At 40.7% G+C, this 23,780-nt stretch overlaps 1 protein-coding gene across 5 annotated transcripts in view; it reads right to left on the minus strand.

The window, feature by feature from the left end:
* The window catches only part of ECPAS (Ecm29 proteasome adaptor and scaffold), a 68,569-nt gene that overhangs the window by 27,268 nt on the left and 17,521 nt on the right, over positions 1-23,780 (minus strand). For 3 of the 5 annotated variants that reach the window (XM_080573318.1, XM_080573316.1, XM_080573315.1), the window contains 20 exons: positions 22,066-22,184; positions 21,266-21,418; positions 17,447-17,615; positions 16,781-16,920; positions 14,380-14,461; positions 14,002-14,121; positions 13,782-13,867; positions 13,415-13,493; positions 12,238-12,287; positions 11,622-11,688; positions 11,389-11,514; positions 10,615-10,718; positions 9,365-9,488; positions 7,277-7,357; positions 6,303-6,531; positions 5,673-5,764; positions 3,749-3,883; positions 1,591-1,756; positions 1,006-1,178; positions 394-495 (listed from right to left, as the gene is read on the minus strand). In XM_080573318.1, the coding sequence (XP_080429444.1) occupies positions 394-495; positions 1,006-1,178; positions 1,591-1,756; positions 3,749-3,883; positions 5,673-5,764; positions 6,303-6,531; positions 7,277-7,357; positions 9,365-9,488; positions 10,615-10,718; positions 11,389-11,514; positions 11,622-11,688; positions 12,238-12,287; positions 13,415-13,493; positions 13,782-13,867; positions 14,002-14,121; positions 14,380-14,461; positions 16,781-16,920; positions 17,447-17,615; positions 21,266-21,418; positions 22,066-22,184 (2,397 nt within the window). The remainder of the gene's footprint in view (positions 1-393; positions 496-1,005; positions 1,179-1,590; positions 1,757-3,748; positions 3,884-5,672; positions 5,765-6,302; positions 6,532-7,276; positions 7,358-9,364; positions 9,489-10,614; positions 10,719-11,388; positions 11,515-11,621; positions 11,689-12,237; positions 12,288-13,414; positions 13,494-13,781; positions 13,868-14,001; positions 14,122-14,379; positions 14,462-16,780; positions 16,921-17,446; positions 17,616-21,265; positions 21,419-22,065; positions 22,185-23,780) is intronic. The other 2 variants (XM_080573317.1, XM_080573319.1) reach the window with 2 other exon arrangements.

Consider the following 23,780-nt stretch of genomic DNA (forward strand, 5'->3'; position numbering starts at 1 on the left):
ATAACAACAGCTGACGTACTTCTGATGAAAAGGAATGTGAAGGGAACTTTTAGGGTGTTTTGAAGGCCAAAATACAGACCTAAGGCTTCATTGCTACAAGCGCTTAACATTTTATGCATATTGGTAGTCCTCCTGAATGGGAGCACTTACTCATCTCAGAGATTGGGGCAGAAACCTCAACTGCAAATTTTTAAACTGTGGCATAGAACATTTTATAATTTTACAATCTCCAAACCTACCTCTGCTCTTTATTTCAAACCGGCTTCAAAACAGTAAGAGACAGTATTATGAGAAGACAGCTGCCCTTGTAAACCTTGCTCCAGAGTATGCTGAAAGCATTCAAATGGAAAAACTCATTGCAGTATAAAGAATAATACATTGCTAGTTCCTCACCTCCACAGAATCCATTAAACCTTGCAGCAGTAATTTCTGGTGAGGAAAATCTTCATCTCCCACAGGAAAGTAACCTAATGTTTGTATTGCTCGTTCCTTCATCTTAAATACAAACAAAACAAGAATAACAATCACATTATTTTCCTGTAAGTCCAGAAGATACTCTTTCATCCCTCTCCCTCTCCTTCTTTCTTAAGTTTCACTTAAGGTACCTCAAGTTAGACTTGCTAGAGACTTACTAGGTCAATTGCTCCTCTCTTCCAAAACACAGCTTTTCCATACGACACAGACCAAAACAAATCTCGTGTTACCTTCTAGTATTATTCTCCAGAACGTATTGCCATTTTTCTTGAATTAAAATTATCCCCTTTCACAATTTTCATCCCATGAGCTCCTACTTACAGATACGGAAAGCACATTCAGTCAACTGCTAGACAATGCTAGATTTTCTGAAAACTCTTACTCTAAGTTTGACTCACTAAAGCCAACACTTAGTCTAACAAGGTTCAGTAAGAACTTCTTTAAAATTCAAGGCTGAGTTTGGCGTTAATATAAACCTGAGGATGGAGCATTCCAGAAATGAACAAGAATCATAACATTACAAAATCATACCTTGTTTGTTTCCTTGCTGGAAGGGATTCGGGCCAATAAGCTTTCAACAAGTTGCAGCTTTGTAAACCCTGTGCCTTCGCTGGGGATTGGCAAGGGGCCATTCCTGCCAATCTCCCCAAGAGCCGTGCAAGCAGCCACCACAAGGAAGGGAGAGGTGCTGTCCAGGAAAGAACCTACACAAAAAAGTAAACAGGATGACTTTGATCTTGTTTTATTATTTAGCAGTGGGCAGGCAGGCACTTATATTTTACCAGGCAAGAAGCAAGGTGTTTATCTCCTCTACAGCTGGTAGGAAGCATTATGCAAGAACTAAATCAAAGTGAGAGGAGAAACTGGGAGGAGCCTAGACAGTTGTACTGCTCCTAATTGTGCTATGTTGGTCAATGAGCCAAGAGTCCACCTATTTCTTGCTGAAAAGGGTTATGTCTATACATTTCATCATATGGTAAATTTACAGGCTGTAAGTTCTGGAACACATAATGAACTCACGGTAATAGTATGAGCTGAATATCTTAGAAAAGTCCTCAGCCTGGGGTGCCTGAAAAACAACTGTTACATGCAGCAAAGTCTTAGGTGGGAAGTTACCTATTGTCTCTGTCGTCGACTTTATGAGCTGTTCTTGTTCCGGCATGACTGCAGTGTTTGGTTGTTCTACGTCATGTAGCTCCATTGCTCTGATTTTCCCTTTGGCCAAGTACCTTCCTACTGTAAATCCCAAAGCCAACAAGGATCCATGTTGGACCTCCGGGCTCTACAGACAACACCAACAGTGCAGAAAATCTCATTTTCAAAGTAAGCAACACTTTGCACACAGCACTGATTTAAAAACGCATATGGACAAGCCAGCTGGGGAGGCACCCTGAAGAATGTGGAGTTCTAACATACAATACAACAACAGAGCACTTAATACTGCTCATGTTCTCTGATGGAGTCCTTTAGGATGAATTAACAAAACTCAGAAGAGATTTAGGAGGACAGATTTAGAATTTATCACCAGAACTCACATTCCTAAAGCCTTCCCCTTGGTGGTTAGGAAAAAAAGAAAAGTAATAATTCATGATTTTTAAGTACAGACTTAGCAAGGCGAATTTAGACAATGCTATACTCTCTATTTAAAAACAGGACACGCAGAGATTATGAACACAAAATGTATTTTTTCGTAATAAGTAATAAAGGGGAATTACTTTAGATTTGCATTGCTGACACTGAGAGTATACTTGGCCTACTAATACTGAAGGCAACACCCCTACACAGTTTGGTACACAACAAACTGTGATAACTAATTATTACAATTAGATGTCAAGCACATTAATTTTTCCAGTTCTGATTTGGTGCTGAGACTATCTAATGGCAGTGCTTTCTCCCGCAGGTGAATTCTTATAAAAGGATTTTTTTTTTTTTTTCAGAAATAAGGCTGTGAGACTTAATTGCTACCTTAACTAAGAAAAAGAAAAAAAAGGAGAGGTGACGGCTTAACTCTGCTGCCAGGACAGGATCCTCAAAACCTTGCTTAACTATCCATCTACACTGCAGGTCCTTACTGAGCCACTGGAGATCTCTGCCACCCCTACTAGTACTGATTCAACTTCTGTTGAGTATTTTCTGCATTTGCAGTAAAACAATGCTAACTGACACAAACATGCAAAAACGGATGTTATTCCATGGTTCACATTCCTCTTCACTGTAAGCCAGGTTCTGTAAAAGGTCAGCCACGGCTCCATGGCCTACTGGTAAGCAGGACCACTGAGGCAGAAAGCAGCTAGCTTTGCTACTGCAGAAGCTGCACCTTGTCTACGACTGAGCAATGACTCGGCTTTCAATGGGCACATCTTTCATGGACTCAAAATAAAACCAGATCTGTCAGTTAATATGTAAAACGATCAGCATCTGTGTCTGTTACCTGAAATGTAAAATAGTCACAATAAGTCCTTCAGAGAGACTGAGAAAGTTTTGGGGAAATGTGACAAAAAATGCTGATACCTTCCCTTACTTTCAGGATTCAAGACACACTGGCAGAGAAATCTGCCTTTTTTTTTCACCCCCAGGAGTTTTCAGAGCTCTTTCCCTATTCTAGTAGTGGCAAAATCTAGAGATAAAAATAAGGCGAGGCGGGGGGAGCTCCTTGAGGAGGGAAGAAAACCCACCTCGTGGGTGGGGGACACAGCTACAGCAGGTGGGGGTCTGTTGATCAATCCCCGTTGGGGCTGGAAGCAGCCAGGCCTCACCCAGTCAAGGACACTGAGCAGGGCAAGCCCTGCAGCAGTGGGATGCCCTCAGGTGATGTGATGCCATAGGGCACTACGGCTTAGCTAGGGGAGGGACATAAGTAAAAAAAACAGGCATTTTCTTAGTTCTGTGGGTGCCTTTAATTGCCCACAAATACAGAATCAGGAATGTGGTGGATGTAAGTAGTATTATCTATTACCTTTCAAAAATACTATGAATATCTAGGGGGCTAAAACTGGTGAATACACTGACTGCACTGGCTCTGCTTACAAGAAGTGTCTTCAAGAAACCCTCTTACTAACGTGAACAGCAGCTTCAGGGATTAATTTATTTAAAGATCTGTCCCCCTCACCTACATCAAAAATCCCTTCCAACCACCCAACTAGAAGCCAGCTAGTTAATTTTACACTCAGATTAAGGCTAATACATCCTGGAAACACTGTGAGAGGTTCAGATTTCCCACCAGCGACATGACACTAAAAAGCCCAGCAGGAAGCAGACAAAGGAAGGTAGTTACATGATTGTCTTTTGTCATCTTGATCAGCTGCTCCACAGAGGCCCTAAGCTCATTTCCAGACATTGTAGACAGCACTACAGAATAAAACAGGGCAGCAAGCTCACGCATTTCTTCTTTGTTCGTGTTCATCAGGCTCTGTGGGAGTTGTTAATAAGAAACAGTAACTTCTTAATCAGTCTGTTCATGCAGAGGTCCAAACTTACAGCCACAATCATCACGCAGCGGCATAAATAGTATTTCATTCTTTAAACTGAGAGTACTATCGCTTAGTAAGAATCAAAGCATTAAATTGAGCAAAGCATTCATTACACACTTGACTTTTAGCAGGAAGATTACCACTAGCCACAGGAGGGCTACTCACCAGCTCTCAGTCAAATATGTTGACTGAACGCTTTGCTGAATTTTGTTTTCAAAGAAAAGTTTCCACATTTCACATCTAGGTGGAGCTTAGAAACCCTATGGAACTGCAAAGACACCATTTTTTCCCAAGCTACCATAAGCTTCCATTTCCTTTCTATTAATCAAAGGGGAAAAAAACACCTGTAGAGGTTAAACCACCTAAATGCAATGATGACCAAAAAGAAAGAAGAAGTGTTCAGGAAATCACAGCCCTCAATACAAATCTATCTATTTCATATTGGAGATATTTTATTATTTAAATTGCTAAAAAGTTGAATTTTGGAAGCCTCAGGCCATTTGTTAAGATATAATCTTACCTCTGCCATTAATTTGAGGTACAATGCAACACACTCGCATCCAAAATTCATACGCTAAGCTTTAAATTACTTGGGTTATCAGAAATAATACAAAAATGAGCCAAGTGAAAAAACAAGATATGAGACCTGTCAAGCTCTTAAAATACAACTCTAATTTCAACTCTGAACTTGTATCAGATCATGTTGCTCACTTCTAACAAGCCCCTGGAACCACTCCTTCCACTTGGCAAAGTGAAATCACACAAAAGATGATTTATAACTGGAAACTAGGTAGTATCAATTACCATCCCTAAAAGCTTGCTAGTGGATATAAGGCCAAAGAAAATGAAGGGTTTCCTGCAAATGAGGAGCAATACTGAAAAAGATAATTTTTTTTTGATTTTTTTTGTTTTATTTTTTAAGTCCTCTTCTCTGAAACTCATACTTGCACTTGAAAAGAGATGCAGTAAATTGCAGGTATCAGAAGGAGAAATTATTATAATACATTCTAATTTTATTTTATATTTTTTTTAGGCTGACCAAGTATTTTTTGCTGACAGATTCCCCAAATAGAAGCAAAGGCCATCTGTAAGAGTTTAGCAAAGCCTGATTAAACTGAATCGTTAAAAGAAAAGTTCCAAAGAAACTTTCCAAGAAAAAGAATCCAAACAAAGGCGAATTCCCTTTGGTTTATTCCCCAGCAGGCTCCTGTTTATCAGCTTTTTGTATTGGGCTAATAAAAAAGAACAACAAAAAATTCCATAAGAAGCGCTCTAATACAATAAGGAACCTAATTCATCTCATTTTCTGAGAGGACTGTCATATCTTCCAACTGGAATACACCTATTTATAAACTATTTCTACAAAAATTTCCAGATTTTTTTTTTCAGTTTTCTTTTGCTGTTTTAACAGATCTTCCAATCAAGATAAAAATTGACTGACTATTCCAAGAGGATTAATGACGTAGATTACCTGGAACATGTAGGTTGATGAACAAAAGCACTAACATCAAAGAAGCAAAAAAATACTTCTTTCTACCCTGCTCCATGTAACACCTCATCAGGTGTTGACTGTATGTAGAAACACCAGACTTTAAAGTAAGCGCATACTTTACATCATAGGAAAATGCCAGATTTTGCTCATGCTAAACCTCCTCTAACCCCAACCCCAAAACATAAAGGAGAGAGAGAAAAGAAAAAAAAAAAGTAAGAAAAAGGTTTTCAACATACCTTTATCCAATCCATTTTGTCTACAAACCTGGTGGCTAGCTTTTCTGGATACACTGAAACAACTTCCAGAAGACAATACATGACTGGCAAACCTAAACAGTTATTAAAAAAAAAACAAAACAGGTTATTAAAAATAGCAGTATTTAAAACCATGAAACAATCAGTAATAAAAAGAAGTAAGAAATACCAGCCATTTCAAAGTATCCATATGCAATTCACCAGGGATACCAAATAATACATAAAAATAGGTTATTCTGTTTCTTTGAGATATTAGGTAAACTCATAGCAGCAAACATTTGGGTAACAATTTTTTCTAAAGGTATTCAAGCACTTCAAGACTACACTTACAGGTATGTGGTTATGAGAATGACAAAGAACATTCACTGTTGAGGAAACTGCTGTAGACATTGGCTTCACAATTTTAACAAACTATGTCAACTGATGCTGCAATTTTACTGTCCCACTTCCTCTAACCTACGCAGCAGCATAGAAGAGAACAAGTTTACAATGAAGACTATACAGTCTGTGTTGCAACTGTGTGATTGCTGAAGCCAAGTTCAAAGTACTGGGTGTGGCAACTCATTCCTAATAAATGACTTTGTAAAGATGCTGCCCCACACAGTTTCTTACCTCCAACACCAGCTAACAGCTGCTGAAGAAGGCCAATATAGATCTGTACAGGGTTGGTTTCTACGCTTTTGGAAGAAGAGGAGGAAGAAAAAGATATGTGGTTGCCAGACATGAGGTTTCTTATGTAACGTCCAATGGCTGGGGCATGATCTTGCATATCTGCCAAGCTCTGTGAGGTTGGTACCACGCCTGCACTGTGAGCAAGACACATCCGCAGGTAAAGAACAATCTAAGAAAAGAGAAAAACATAGGATTCTTGTGAATACAAGAGCACTTGGGAAACCATGGAGGGGATAAAGAAAAAGAGCAAGGAATATGCTGTATTTAACATAATCAAAACAAGACGGTTCCTTCTTTAACCAACTCAAGACAGAAAAGTCAGCAGCAACAAAGTGCAAGAAAATTTAGGATCAGTTCCTGCAGTATGCTTGTGTAAGCAGACAATCCTACAGTGCCTGAATCACATTCAAAAGATTAAACCATAAACAAAGTTTTGGTTTATCATAAGCTGATGCAATCTGCTTGCAGGCTGTTCAGCCTGTACTCTATACCAATCTGGCATGCATCCAATGCAACTCAATGCATTACTAACACAGATCTTGCATCACATCTGAATTTCTGTCTCCAGCTCAATGAAGCCAGGGAATCTGCCATGAAAAGAACAGCCTCAAGGAGCATAATGGGACTTACGTAGAAGATTGCCAGTTCCTTCCTTTAAGAAGGTATTACATTAGGTCTGCTTCAGAAAGCAGTGGAGCAGCCCTACTAGAATCACCCCTCCCAAACCTTTGTGCAAATTCTCTTTAGACCTCTTTTTAAGGACAGAGGAGTAACATGAGGATAGTTAATCCCAGTATCTGTTTATACAAGGAATTCTGGAATGTGCTGACTCTTAGCATAACCGTTACCTTCTTATATTGTCCTCTAAATAAATAATGGTAAACACATCGAAGAAAGTGAATACAGATGATTACCTCTCCAAATGTGGCAGGATTGAAAGGCAAGGCTGCAGTCCCCGTCATGTATTTAGCTGGAGTTTTCATTCGGTGAGAGGCCTAAACAACAGAGTATATTAAGAGTAGGACGTTCAGATCCATGGGCAGCAGAGATGTTGGAAAGGTCAGTGAAATTTTGCTGTGTTTATCCTCCACTTAGCAACTGAAAATGTACAGCAGAATAAAAAAGGCACAGTGCATTTGATAAGGAGTCCTAAAATATACTTTGGGTCCATCAGCTTTTCCTCCCTATCAGAAATGAGAAAGTGGAAATTCTGAATTCATGAGAGAGAGCTGCAGGGGAGGCTGGTGGAGGGACAACATTCTTCCCCCCCACCCCCCGGGAAAAACAGAAAGTGCTTTAGAATTCAAAAACAAAATACCTCTAACTTCCAAACTCAGAGGCTCCCAAACTGCCAGTCAGCAAGGAGCTTTGAAGACTGTAGCTCTAACTGGGGAGGCTTCAGAGAAACTAGGCTTCCCCAGTACTGGGAGGTGAGCACCCTGTGCTGCGCCAACCAGGACCAGGGGGTCTCTAAGACCCTGGTACCTGCTTAGTAGGATGCTGGTGCAGCAAGCAAGCAATTCATTTCCATGAAAATGTTAGCTTTGACAAGGAAGAATACTCCAGCAGAAAAACATCCAAACAGACGGTTTCCAGCAATATCTACTACCAATGCTCCAGAAAGGCATGTCAGTATTTTCTAGTCAGTATGCACTTCGGTGCAAGGGTTGGATTCAGTAAGGAAGCTTTGCACATGAGTTAGTCATATTGAAGTCAACAGATCCTCATCTCTTAACGTGCTCAGATCTTTTGTTGCACTGGAACCTCAGTGACATCCAGAACCATCAGTGAAAGCATGGCTTAGTGAACCAGAAGATGACTTCCTTGAGGAGTGGGTTCCTTTCCACACTCAGCAGATCATGCCCTACTCTTTAAAATAAACTTTCTTGTGAAGGAAGAGAAGGATGGTAACTCATGCAGGAAAGCCATTTTGTGTCTTGGCCTATTGTGCCAAGCTATGCATACTCATTGAGTGACATTACAAAACTCAAAGAAATTTAAAAAAATTACCTACGTAGGGACAGGCATTTATTAGTAGTAAAACTCAACCTTGGTTTCTTAATTTTTTGTCTATATGAGCAACCAGTAGTTTGGATAAAAGCAAGTTTTTCCTAAAGCTCCACATACTTTAAACACCTGCACAGTATAGCATTTCACAAGAAATATCTGTAGGAGTTTTGCTGTCACAGATCTCTTGCAAAACCAGAGAAACTTTGACATTATAATTCTTAGATTTGTAAAAAAAACAATTAGACAAATTAGAGGAAAAAGGAAGCATTGTCAGTGACACTTCGCATCATCTTTATAGCTTGCAAGTCTTACATAGCTACTATTCGCAGAAGTGTGTAATGCAGACTAGATTTTTAACAGCTCTCCAGGAAATCTCTCAGTGTAAACAGGATAAACTCATTGGTATTGGTTTTGTTACATCATTCCACTAGACTCATGAAAGATCATGAAAGGTTACTTACATGGCCATTATTTTTACTGATTGCAAAGAAGATGAATAACCAAGCCTTTAAGTGAACAAACCAGACTTCTTCGTTTGTTCCAGTATCTTCCTTTCTCATCCCAGAACCCTTTTTCTATTTTATGCACAGCTTTATTTTTCTCTGGCCTTACCAGAGAGTAACCTTCTTATCCCTGCCAAGAACATTTGTCAAACATACTGGATTGTCAGCCCTGAACACTGGCTTCCCTGTGTCACACATCTTCTGCACAAGCAGCATCACTGCAAAATAATCCCTTTTTTAAAGGATAAGCTCTACTGATCTGTGTCACTTAACACTTGGACCTCTTGCGATTACTGCCAGCAGGAATTTAACTATGAGTGCTAACCTTGGCAATGTGGTTCTTGTGATATTATGTGTGGTCTTCCTTCTGATCTTAGCTAACTCTGTTCCTTGAAGGAGGTGAAAGAAATGGAGACTAGGATGGGAAGACCACCCTTACTACATACATAAGCATCAGTCTTGTCATTTACTGGGACAGAAGCACTGTACCTTGTCTTGAATATAATGGACCATTTCAGGAAAGGAAGGCATCTGCTTCCCAGAACTCTCCTTTTCATTTTTACCGGGAAACGCTCTCAGCACCCGCTGTGCTTCTCCGTGTACCTCCTCTCGCCTTTCAGAAGAAAAGACAAGAAAGACATTATTTGCACAGAACAAATAGTCTCTAATGACCAATGAGATCTTAGGAAACTGGGTAAGAGCGAACAGTTTTAAAATGAGAAGTGGCTTTCTGTAAGGAAAAAAAAAAGTCAAACATTTATTGGGACTTTCAATGATTCGTTTATTATACAGAGGCAGGAAGAAAAAGGTAGTGACAAGTGGCCCCCACAAAGCAGTGTGGACCAGCCCATTTCTGCTGATTTTACACCCTACTAGTGTTCACTACCACTTTCTGGTTCCCACATCCTTGTTTTCCAATTCACCTCATCACTTCTTATCTACAAGCTTCAGCTAACACCTTATCGCTTATCGCTCCCTACCTACCTGAAGATCAACTCCTAAAACAGTGCTGACACTGCTATGACAAAGCAGTCTGTCTGTTTAACCTCTCAGTTATACAACAGCTATGCACATCAAAAACTGAGCAATTAAATAAGTTGGAAAAAAACCAACACATAAGTGGCAAGAACAGATAACTGTGAATGAAGTGATTACTCAAATTTAATGAGTCACCTGCTCCTCAGCAGCAAACGGCAACTTTCACACAGGCACAGTCCTGACTCTTTGCAATCCAAGCTAAAAATAGACTGCAACAATTTGCCAGGAAAAAAGAATTTCTAACCACTGTAAAGGTGGCCAGATTTACTGCAATGCATTTTACTTTGCAATTGATCATTAGCACAGAATTGCAGAATGGTTTGGGTCGGAAAGGACCTTAAAGCCCATCTAATTCCAACCCCCTGCCATGGGCAGGGACACCTCCCACTAGACCATGTTGCTTAATACTCCATCCAGCCTGAACAACGCAGTTCACTGGAAACAAGAAAAAGAATCCAAGCCAAAAGTGGTGTAAGACATAGTAACAGCTGTCCACAGCTCGACCAACATTGCTAATATGGAAAGGCCAGCTTCCAAATTACCATACTTGATTTTCATTTATTTTTTACAAATATACTTCATCCATCTATATGCACGAATACATATTTAATCCAAATATATACTGCATCTTGTAAATACATATTTGGGTTATATATATATTTGGATGAAAATAATTTAAAGGGGAAAAAAAAAAGACTTACGGGTCTCCTGCAGCTAACAGCAGTAAATATCTGGAAGGGATGTGATCTGGAGGAAATACTGTGCTAGCAAATTTCACAGCCACTTGACGTACTTGAACTTCAGGCTTAAAGAGAACAGACACAAACATACAGCTGAGTTTTAAATGAACATTCTAGTAACCTTCACTCATCAGTCATCTGTTTTGTCCTTCTGTACCAACATAACTCAAAGAGTTTGTACATTTTGAGACACTGTTCTTGCTAACTCCTCAAATAGCAGGGAATGGTGAAAAGAAAAGGTAGCTTCTCATATAAACCCAACTGGACAATTAAATGCTAAATTAAATACATGCACGATCTGGGGAATTACAAATAGGGGTTATCACTAATTTTTACACATCTGAACTGCCCCACCAAAGCCGTTTTGAAATGAAGAATGACACACAATCTACCCACAGAAAACAAAACTGTGCTTAGGAGCAGCACAACCAGAAATATTAACTCAGGGAGGTCATTCTCTCTGGTGGCTTCTATTAGTCTTAAAATGGTATTGCTTGGAGTCCTAGATCACTGTAGCACATAGGCAAGAGTCATCACCATGAAAATAGTCTCTTACACAGCTATTAGTGCAACCACCAGAAATACACATACCTCTGCAGTAACCCTAAGTACCCATGCAAACATGTAGTATACAAAAGCCTCTCATTCTGAAAACCCAGGCCAAGAAGTGCCAAGAAACAGAAGACTGAATAGCTCTTCTTTTAAGGTACCTAATTTTGACTTCAATGAAAATACCTTTATTAGATAAGAAGCTACAAGAGCTTCCATCAGAGTACGCTGGGCTCCTTCCAAGTTACTGTATGCTCCAACCATCATAGACAAAGCCTCCTGAATGGCAAGCCTTGTATCAGCATCTTCCTGCTGTACAAAAATAAGAGTTTTCTGTCACTTTAAAGTGTACAGTGACAAGTACTAAGCAAAACCAGCGCAAAATATTAATGATTTCCCAAAACCCCATCAGCACCCACCTTACATAAAGCTTCAAAAAACTGCTGTACGAGTGCTATATCCTTGGTAAAGAGCTGAGGCATTCGGCTGAAACAAGATATTTTTGTTCATGAACATTTGAGTTTTTTAAATTGAGATGTTTCACTTTTCATTGGTTTTCCCCTCACCTCACATTTTAACTGTCAAACAAAAGAGCCAACACAGAAAGTCTGCTCTATCTTATCCGTTTCCACCACATAACAGAATGCCCCTCAACACAGTTTGGAGATTAAGATATTCTTGGGACAAGAAATTAGATCACCAGCAAACCACCGAACATACCACTTGTCTAGCTACATGCCCTCTAACCTTTGCTGAATATTGCTTAAATTTATGTTGCTGGCAATCCACAAAGTGGAACCATTTTTTAAACTCTATGCATAATTCAAGACCTGTCATTAATCACTGCTAGAAAAGCTATTAGCCAAATGAATAGTTCATTTTACATCCCCAGAGATGTTACAACAATGCTTATCTCTGCACTGTACACCCCATTGCAAAACTTGCAGGAGATTCAAGGTTTGCTGCTGATAAATTAACAGATTACTCTGGAAAAAACTATTCAATGACCCGTTACTTAAATGGCGTTTCTGTTACCTGGAGAGTTTTCCAACCGCTGAATAAGCCATTGACAGCAATTTTGAATCCTTAAATGATAAAACAAATATAATTCAGCAAAAACAGGACTATATAAAAACATACCTATCTTTTATAATTAAACATTTATTTTATATCTTGTCTCCAAAGTGCTCAAATAGGCTTTCATGGACAAAGAATCCTGGAACATAACCATACCCAAGAATAAAAGCATCAGATAGGAACTGAGGGTGCATGCTTTTCCAAAAGAATCAGAAAATTACAAGCAGTGACAAAATGTAAATCTCCCTTCTGGTCTCAATTAATTATATGGTATTTCAAGGGGAGAAGCTAAAAGATCTGGCAAATGTAAAAAACAGTAGCTAAGTGAGACAGAGACCTTTCACTGACCCTGAGCACCACCTTTATAAAAAGGAAGCTGTTTGTGCAATGAATCTGGCAGATGATCAATGACACATATTTGAATATGGACTCACTCCCTCCTGAACACTTCTTTTTCATGCCGTTCACAATACCATAGGAGGCTCACACCTCCAAACTCCAGCTCAGGCCAAAAGTCACATCCAGTGGTTCAAATGTACCAGCAAAAGGATCAAAGCTGCACAAGAGAAGGTCTGCAAAATCAGCTCTGCATAAGATATGTGAGGGAGTATCTTCGGGAATCTGCCTTCTGAAATTGCACTGGAAGGATCAAATACTCTCTGGGCCAGACTGGCATTTGCAGTTCTGTTTGTAACACCCTCTCCATAGCAATACTGTCACTGGATAACAGGAAGGAACGTATTACCAGCAGTTCAATATTATATGTGTCTAGCACAATGGGGTGCATGCATGGAGCTGAGGCCTCTGTGCACTCCAAAGTAACGAGGAATAGCAGGTGGATGCTACTCTTGCTTCACTCTTTAGGTTACCAACGCTATTATTTCCTGAGACTTTGCAACTAGTGACCGAGCACTTAACCAGACCTGTTATACAAATAAAATATATTTCCTGTAACAGCCTTTTAAAATATTGTCATCTTCTCTTCCAAAAAAATTTCTTAGAAAATATCCTTGGACAGTCACCTCAGCAAACTACAGGTAAAGAGATTTATCAGTTCCCATTGTAAATACATTTGTCTTTTGCTTGTTTTGTGTGAAAAATTACAGTTCTTTACACAAAGAACCTTTCAGCTTACCTCTTTGTATTCATTGATCAGCTTTGTAAGTCCATTTAGTAGCATTGGGCCTAACGGCTTTATTTTACTTTCTGGGCAACTGCAATTAGAAACACCAACAAAGAGCATTTAATGTTTCCATCCCTTAAAAATATACTCTGTCAGTATCACTTCTCTTTTCAGCTTTGCTAAGCTGAGAAATTACAGCTTAACATGTGCAAGTACAAGCACAACCCCCCTCCCCAGTTATTTTCAAGATTAAGGGAGGAAAAACTACCTTCTAGTAGTTACAGTAGTATTTTTTGTCCTTAGTTCACTTATACGTTGAGTAAATAGGGTGGCTTGTACCTATATGGCTAAAACACTGTGCTCATTCTTGATTACTTACATGATACAAATATGATGCACAAACTGCAAGGACAGACTTCTCAGTTTTGCATTTGTGTTTGCACCAAAGAGTCCATCATAAACCACCTGGCAAAAGAGAATAAGGAGCAGATCAGAGAGTGTCTGGCCTCACATTCAGAGGTTCTCTAACTCCCCTTCTTTTTCAAGCACCATCATGACCAAACTCATTAGGAAGTGTAGTTTAGGAATGTATGTGTTACCTGAATGTTAGCCGGGAATGTTTCTGCAGCTTGCCTGGATCGCAGAAGATGAGGAACAATTTTTAATTTAACACGGGTACTGACCGACTCTCGTTTCATTTCTGGTTTCAGAACAGATCCCTGTCAGAAAAAGAGTTAAAACAATGTAGTGCATCTTTGCATAGCAGTACTTCTAACTTTACTAAATTACGTTCTGCAAATCAGAATGCACTGGGACAGAGAAAAAAACACTCAACAGCAAAAGTGTTCACTGAAAGCAGAGATCAAAGGAACTGATAGATTTAAGAAATATATATGCCTAGATCAACAAACAAATAAGAAAACTCAAACTACAGTTTCAAAAAGTTTGCATGTATGCAACTCAGAAAGTAATCTTACCTCCTTGGTTTTCAATGGTATATCCCCAAGATACACTTTATACATTTTGTTGATGATAGCAGGATTGTTCCAGTCAATTAAGCTAAAGAAAAACACACACTGATCACCAACCCGTTATGATTCTCACCTTTGGTTACTTTTTGAAACATACATATTTTACAGCATTTTGAATCTTATTCATACTCTTACCTAAGTATTATCAGATCTGATTTGACTTCTAATCACTACTCCCACAACCACATAGTATGTTATCAGGAGGAATGTGAAGTGATTACAGATCTCACCTACACAATGCAACAATTTTACTCCAAATAACTCATGAAAAACCTACACGCTCACTGCTCTCCCACCAAAATAAGACAAACCATGGTAGACGACTGACTGAAAACAGAATGGCTGTTCTTTAATAAATGTCTCCATAATCTTCAACTGCAGTGCTTTGATATTTCACTGGAGAATAGGATATTTATATTTCTAGGACTATTTCATCCTGCTCTCTCAGACAAACCTGTCTACGCACATGATAGCCATTGCCATAGAATCACAGAATGGTTTGGGTTGGAAAGGACCTCAAAGACCACCTAGTTCCAACCCCCCCCCCCCCGGCAGGGACACCTCCCAGTGGACCAGATTGTCCAAAGCCCCATCCAGCCTGGCCTTGAACACCTCCAGTGATGGGGCAACCACAGCTTCTCTAGGCAACCTGTGCCAGTGTCTCACCTCCCTCTGAGTGAAGAACTTCTTCCATATATCTAATCTAAATCTACGCTCTTTTAGTTTAAAGCCATTGACCTTTTTACTATCACTAAGTTCCCTCCCCATCTTTCCTGTAGGCACCACTTAAGTACTGAAAGTCTGCAATGACATCTCCCTGGTGCCTCCTCTTCTCCAGGCTATGCAACCCCAGCTTTCTCAGACTCTCTTAGTAAGAGAGGTGCTCCAGTCCTCCGATCATATTTGTGGCTCTCCCTCTGGACCCACTCTAACAGGTCCACATCTTTCTTGTGCTTGGGGACCCACAGCTGGATGCAGTGCTCCACGTGGGGTATCATGAGGGCAGAACAGAGAGGGAGAATCACCCGCCTTGAACTGCTTCTTTTCCTGCAGCCCAGGACACCGTTGGCTTTCTGGGCTGCAAGCATGCACTGCTAGCTCATGTTCAGTTTTTCATCCACCATGAATCTACCAGTAGAAGTCTATTTAGGGAGAAAACTAATTAAGACTAAATCCACTGTACATGCAGAACATAGCAGCTAGCAAATCAGAACACAGTCCTTTCAAACCTAATGGTGTCTGAATCTCTGGGTTGAGACTTTTCACTGAATGTCTCAAATTATCTGATGCTAGCTATTGAAGAGACTGTCTGGAACACACAGACATACAAAAAACACACTGAATACAAAAATGTAAGCATGTATGCTTCAAAGAACTGGGGGATACAGAACCATCTCATTCTATCAGTAAAGAAATTGATTTCCTGTTAAGTACAATATATTTCTCATAAAAGACATTTAACGTTTTGTACTAACACGCATTTTGTCCAAACATGTATTTTGCTCTCCAAGCACAGAACACCAAAACAAAGGGAAAGATGAGACCAGCAGTAAAGGACAGACTGCCTTCCTTCACCAGACTGTGCTCACTTGGTAGAATCACCCCTTCCACCACAATTGAGACACATGAAGAGACTTGAATGGAGAAGGTTTCACATTACATATCTGACTCCAAGTTAAGTAGCCCTGTACTTCTAGTAATACAGAAGCCACCCACATATTCCACTGACAGGCCTATCTCCTAATCTTCTAATGTGAGCCAACAAACTTCACATGGTCAATGACTCAGCAAACAGTACTAACAGCAACTACTCTGGCCTCATAAGGAGTTAAAGAGAGAATATTACCATTAGATCATGAAAGCTGGGCTGCAGACAAGCAAAAAGCTTTTATAACGCAGACACCAGCAGCTGCTAAGCTTTCTAGACTATGGTCTGCCTCACAATTACACTGCCTTTACTTCCTAGCTAAATTAAATGAAAGTATGTATTTCCAATTCTGTGATTCTATGATACTGAGTTGCCTGCTGTGAATCACGTAGCAAGGCTTTACAGATCCACACCAGACAATTTGGAAATTGAGAAGCACCAAAATGGCTCGAAAGCTATAGCAAAGATGACTGCAAATGCTTACAGCATACAATTTCAGCTCCAGAGCCTGGTGATTTTTCCAGCTGTGAGGCTACAAGCACTGTTCCAAAACCCAGCCCCGTGTGAACGTGTGGCAGATACGTGAGGGGCTGTATCGGGCTTCCCTTCAGAGCACAGTCTCTGTGGAGCACTACGTTAGCAGTAGTGAGCATTGCTAGAAACACTAGCATCATCTTTTCTCAAAACCCATATTTGTACCTTTGTTTGCTCTTCAGTTCAAGGTCAGCTGCAGTGGCAACACTGTGCCTTGTGTCACTGGAGGCTACAACCAGATGTACAACAGCTTCAAGCTCTGGCACCTGCTCCGCTTCGATGAACTTCACTATCCCCAGCTTGCACTATTCGACAACGTGGAAAGTAAGGGCAGTATTACTGACAAGAAAGTGTGTGTTAAAATAACCACAGCAGCTCAACTGTCTGAAACGCTGGCTTTTGCTTGCTAAGCTGAAGTTCATATGTTCTCCCCACCTCTTTAGCAGTCTCCTCTTGTCTCCTTTTGAAGCAGCCACTTGCAGCAGAGTATGGGCATATTGATCAGGAACACTCTGCTGCTTCTTGGCTGAAAGGGGCAGTTTCACTAACACTGGATAGTTTTGCAGCCTCACTATCTCCAGGAGGAAGATGCAAGAGGAGGCTGCGGATGTGTCTGCTTCCTAACCAGCTCAGAGAGCTGCCGGCAGATTGAGGGAGGCACCTCCCACCCCCACCTCACTGTTGGAAAGTTCTTTAAGGCATCATGCCCAAGTCCTCCAAGGCATTCTCTCAGGCAGCTACACATTTTCCCTCTAGCCTTCCCTTCCTCTGTTTGCAGCCATCCTTGCTACCACCCCCAGCCCCCTGAAATCAGCCTGTCAGTGCGAATACCTGCTCCAGCAGCTCTGGTGTCCATGGGCTATCTCCAATTACCCTCTTGGCTGCATAAAAGCTCATCCCTGGAGGCGGCTGAGGGATTCCTGGACCTCCCGCGCTACCTGACGAAGAGCCCTGTGCTGCGGGCATGTTTTGCCGACTCTGAGATTCATTCAGTACGTACCTAAACAGATGGGAATGGAGTTTCATTAGAGGCTTTACCACTTCACATTGCCAGTTGGATTATATGTTGGAATACACATAACCTATATTCTTCAGTTAATCCCACGACTTTGACATAAGACAGAATTTTACTCATTTGAGACTCAGCTACCAGTTACCCCAGCATATTCCACAGGAGCTGTAGCTATCTCACTATAGCTGTTTGCAAAAAACAGCAACTACAAAACCCCTTGGTTAAGAGAAGGAAGGATCCACTGATGTTTCTGAAGAGAGTTATCTCAGGTTACAAACCAGAAAGACTGTTCTCTGCTATAGTAGAAGTCAATACATAGCTAACACTAGATGTGACAAGGTTATATTAAAAGCTTTAGCAACATTTGTATGATTTCTATGAAAGACTTCAAGCCTAATAAGGGAAATAGTGAACCATATTCAACACAAAGTGTCAGAAGCAATCCCTGCTATCAAAAAATAAAAAAACAAACTAAAAATATCTTGAAAACAGCAGTTTCAGTGCTGGGCAGGGAAGGAAAACAAAACCATAAAGATTAAGCTTACAGTCTTTTTGTAGGCTTGCAAGTCTAGCCACCCTGAGCATACTTACATACCCTCAAAAAGCTACTCTTAACTCTCCCTGGATGTTTGGTAGCTCACTCAATACAAGAATGGATCATAATTTTAGAAGAGACAAACCTATCTGAACTTCTGTAAGGCCTTTGACACTGTCCTGCATGACATCCTGATCTCCAAATTCGAGAGATATGGACTTGAAGGGTGGAGCATTCAATGGATAAAGAATTGGAAGGATGGCCGCACCCACAGAGTGGTGGTCAATGGCTCTATGTCTTGTGGCTGGTGACAAGCGGTGTCCCTCAGGGGTCTGTCTTGGGACCAGTACTGTTTAATATCTTTTTACTGTTTAATATCTTTTGTGGGAGACAGAGGGATATGTGGGAGACAGAAGGATTTGGCCAGCCTCTTCTCAGTGGTTTGTGGGGACAGGACAAGGGGCAGTGGCCACAAAATGGATCACAGAAGTTCCGCACCAACATGCGAAAGAACTTCTTCACTCTGAGGGAGACGGAGCACTGGAACAGGCTGCCCACGGAAGTTGTGGAGTCTCCTCTGGAGATATTCAAGGCCCATCTGGATGCCTACCTGGGCAGCCTGCTCTAAGGAGCCTGCTTCGGCAGGGGGGTTGGACCCGATGATCTTTTGAGGTCCCTTCCAACCCCTACAATTCTGTGATTCTGTGATCTTTATAAACAACATAGACAGTGGAATCAGCTGTGCCCTCAGCAAGTTAGCAGATGACACCAAGCTGAGTGGTTCAGTCACACAACAGAAGGAAGGGATGCCATCCAGAGGGACCTGGACAGGCTGGAGAAGCCGGCCCATGTGAACCTAATGAGGTTCAACGAGTCCCAGTGCAAGGTGCTGCACCTGGGCCAGGGCAATCCCAGAGAGGAGCACAGACTGGGAGAAGAACTCCTTGAGAGCAGCCCTGCAGAGAAGGACTTGGGGGTTCTGGTGGACGAAAAGCTCGACATGAGCCAGCAGTGGGTGCCTGCAGCCCAGAAGGCCAACTGCGTCCTGGGCTGCACCAACAGAGGGGTGGCCAGCAGGTAGAGGGAGGTGATTCTCCCCCTCTGCTCTGCCCTTGTGAGGCCCCACCTGGAGTGCTGTGTCCAGGGCTGGGACCCCCAGCACAAGAGGGATGTGGGGCTGTTAGAGCGGGTCCAGAGAAGGGATACAAAGATGATCAGAGGGCTGGAGCACCTCCTCTGTGAAGAAAGGCTGAGAGAGCTGGGAATGTTCAGCCTAGAGAAAAGAAGTCTCTGGGGTGACCTCACTGCAGCCTTTCAATACCTAAAGGGAGCTTATCAAAAGAGATGGAGACCACCTTCTTGCTCGGGCAGATAATGAATGGAAAACGGGGTTTAAACTAGGAGAGGAGATTTGGATTAGATGTTAGGAGGAAATTCTTCAGTCAGAGGATGGTGAGGCACTGGAAAGGTTGCCCAGAGAAGCTGTGGATGCCCCATCCCTGGAGGGTGGTCAGCTTGGATGGGGTCCTGAAAAAACTGATCTAGTGGGTGGCATCCCTGCCTATGGCAGGGGGGTTGGAACTTGATGATCTTTTAGGCCCCTTCCAACCTCAGCCATTCTATGATTCTATGAAGAACTGTTTTGCTCCAGCCAGCCATTCTCTGTTCTGCATTGAGCACACAGAGAAAAAAAGAAAGTAAACAGTCTCAACAATGAGAATAGATGTTCATCCCAAGTCTCCAAGATTAATTTTTGATGAGCCAAAACTTTAAACACTTACTTGATTTTGAGCTTTAAGCCCTAAAGTTAGGCTTTCTGGTTGTTTTACTGCATGCAAACTGGCAAGGTTCATTCACAACCAGGCAATGACTGAGCAAGTTCTACCAAGCATAACTTAGCTGTCAACAGCAACAAAGTCTCACCCCAGGGAGCAAGACTTGAAGAGAGAGTCAACCAGTGCCACAGGTGAGCTGAAGACACTCTCTGAGCACCTTCTGGAAAGAAAACGAAGCTAGAAAAGCACAGACCCCTACTCCTTTCCCCCTACCCTCTGGCATTTCAAAATTAGTTGTCATGCTCTGCCAGTGTACAAAAGCACGTAAGGAACTGAAGTCTCAATGAAATGCCACAGGACTTCATCTCCTGAAGCTACAGCCACAGTAGTGTTGGGGTGAAGTTAGCAGCATTCACCTAGGCAAACTGACAGGTGTGAGCTGTGAACAGAGGGGTAGGTTGGGTGTTTTAAACTATAAACACCAACACTTGAATGGTAAGGACATGGCCCCCGAAAACATCTGACAGGAGCACGGCTTCCAACAGAACTATGTAGAGAAACATCTGGTGCTCACTATTTTAAAAGTAATTGTTTTTTAGGTTAATCCACTTGAGTAAGGTGCTCAAAAAATCCTACTGCAATCAATGAACTATTAGAGGAAGAAATATGTTCTAGTGATAAAATTATTTCTACTTTCCTTGAAGTTTCCCAAGTGATAAGAAGACATTAAAAACGTATAGAAAATAGATTCAGATAAAGAACTGCTTTTAGACACCAGAAGGTTCCTAACAAGCAATGAGCAGTAAATTCAAGTTGCTCCATAAATCGTTCTTGCTTTCAGAAACAGTGCTCACACCAAGACAACTCCATCACAGTTAAAATACTCTTCATCCAAAGACAGATGCAAGAGAAAGGTTTGGTTCCGAGAAGCACAAACATTCAGAGACTATGCTTACTTATGACATTGGAAGATCAAGCCTCAAACTCAACAGCAAAAGTATGAGCACACATTTTGATTTGCTTTCTGTTTTAAAGGTTTGGTTGTTTAAAAGATAGCCCATATGTCTCATAGGTTCCCTTTGATCTCAGAAGAGGTCAAGGAGAGGACAACATAACACCTAATTAAGTAGAAAATAGATGTTTTGTTAAATAAAGAATGTATCGATCCCATCCGTACAGTTAGGACCCTACTGTAACATGTAACTGACTGCATTTGAGGTAGGAAATAACAGCATACTTTGAATGAGCTTCCATGGGTGTGGTTTGTGATGTTTCACACATCAAGAGCACAGGATTACCAGATAAGACTGATATTAACTCGTACTTACCCATAAGGCATAAGAAGAACATCCAACATAAAGTCCAAAAGCAGCTGTACAGTCTTTGGTTTTTCAGCAAGATTAAATGGAGAAGCTGCTGCTTTCAGTGGTTCAGCAGGATATTTCATGTGAAAAAGGGTTGGTATTAGAAGATGCATTAGGCTGAAAAACAATTACATTTACTGCAACCATTTAAAAAAAACACATCTGTTTATTCTTAACATTAAAGAGAAATCTTTACGAACATACCTATTCCTTAACAGCAAAAAAAAACCAACTTAACAGAACTTTCAATGATTCACAATCCAGCAGCCTCTATTTTACACCCAATGTACTTAACAATGGAAGGCAGAAGATAAGCACGTACACAGACAATGTATTTATTATACACCACTATAGCCAATTTTTCCAAAAGTCTCTTTGCCTACGTACTTGATTTTTGGACAGGTAAAAAACATGCTCCCAAAGAAAACAATTTTTTTACACTGATCTCAAGAACAGAATCAAGATTTTACTGCAAGACCTTTCAGTAAGATCATTTTGAAAATACCTCTATACTGCCACAGTGCTGTAGAAAAAATGAAGATATGATTTTAATGACAATTTCCAGTGCCATCCTGGTGGAAACGCATCTCAATGTAGGTAAGCTGCAGGATCATATTTAATATTTTTCTACAAGTGCTTAGTATACAGCAGCTCACCACTTCTGTGGTGATGTCATCACCACAGGAAAAAAAATGAGGAAATGATACAAATGATTTTACTAAAATGACACAAGCAGAATATACTCCAAGAATGTGTATTCATACCTATCTTGCTGTGGTTGAGGTTTCCCTTCCATTGCAGTGAGAAGAGTTGGAGCCAATTCACATTGTCTTTCCACAGGCAAACGGGGGTATCCCATCTTAACATAAATTATGGTAAAATTCTACAGGAGTAGAAAAAGCACACAGTATTACAACAGCACAAAAGAAATATCCATGTTTTAAGCTCTTCTTGTATGCTGTTATGTAAATGGCTGTTGGAAACAAATTACGTTTTGTAAGACCGATTTTTTTTAATTCCAAGGCTCACTGGATTGACAGCTTTTAAAGGGGAAGTTCAGCAAGACTTGTTTACAAGGCGTTGAAGAACATCAATGCAAAAATCTCCCTCTAGCTTCTCCTACTCACTGTCAGTTTCACCAAAAGGAGCTTTACCTAAGCCATAGCTTCAAGGAAATAAAATGCAATGTTTTCACTTAGTTATACATATAATAAAAATAGTAGGCGTTATTAAATAAATACAGAGTCACCAACATAGCAAGTTTTCTCTTGAAATGTGTTTTTATATCACCATACTTAAAAACTGTGAATGCAATCCAGAGTCCAATGACAGCACAGCATAGCAGAGCAGTACTGAATATTAGACTATCTTTAATTGCTACCACGTTGATTCAAACACAGCTCAGAACTGCAGAGATTATGTATTCAATGACCTGCTTGAAATAAGTACGCAAATTCAGTTTAAAAAAAGTATTTTTTTTAAAGAACTACTAAGAGGTTAAAAGCTACTGAAGATGAAGAGCTGAAGACAGAAGGGCCTTTTCTAGTCTTTAGTTCATTCTGATAGTTCCTCTGAATGAAAATTAATTGAGAAAAAACCACATTAACAAAAGATAATTACAGAATGGTGCTGGTGATTGTGTAAGGTCTTTTTTTCTGGCTTGCTCTGACAAAATGTGAGCCCTAGTTACGATCCAGACATCATCTGCTGATCCCAAGTACCACTCTGTGATCGAAATAAATACTAAGTTCAGCTTGTCAAAGGGTTGAGTAAGGAGGAGGAGGCCGGGGACGTGTACATTCAGGGAGAGGGCTGGCAGCCACAGTACACCACCACAGTCCAAAGCAGTGCAGACCTCAGCTGTGTACCTCCCTTGGTGCCATTTATTTGGCAACAAACTATAAGCTGCAATTCACAGCAGGAAAAGCTTCAAACACCGAAACAGACCTACAAAGTGTTGAAGATGGAAGAATTACGCTTCTTTGTAGATGCGACTTCCTAAAATTTTATGAAGCCCACTAATTCACTGCATAGAACAATACGCATCACTCAGATACATCAGTGAATACAGACTTCTCATGTGCGCTGCCAAAAAGCACAGTTTATGTCACATTTGTCTTCATACAAGATGGTTCTTCTACTGCTCTACAGAACACTGGCAGACTAGAAGCCCTCAGTCACTCCCAAAAGGAGAACTCTGGATAATCCTACTTGCTTACAGTCTGAGAATACTTCTACATGACTGCAGTTTAAAAGTTGCAATATTTTTCCTTCTGTTTCTGAGGCATCGCATTTTCCCTTTATACTGCATATGAATTGGTAACCAGATAAGATGGACAAAAGGTTTCCCTCTGATTTTATTGCTTTTTCGTGGTGAGGATTTGCAATAGATCTACCACAGCTGAAATGAAAATTATCTTCATTAGTACAACAAAACATTTTAAAGCTATTTTTGCTTTACCAGCTACACTGAATGACA

This window comes from Anser brachyrhynchus (assembly GCF_964034855.1).
Source record: "Anser brachyrhynchus genome assembly, chromosome: Z".
Taxonomy (NCBI): domain Eukaryota; kingdom Metazoa; phylum Chordata; class Aves; order Anseriformes; family Anatidae; genus Anser; species Anser brachyrhynchus.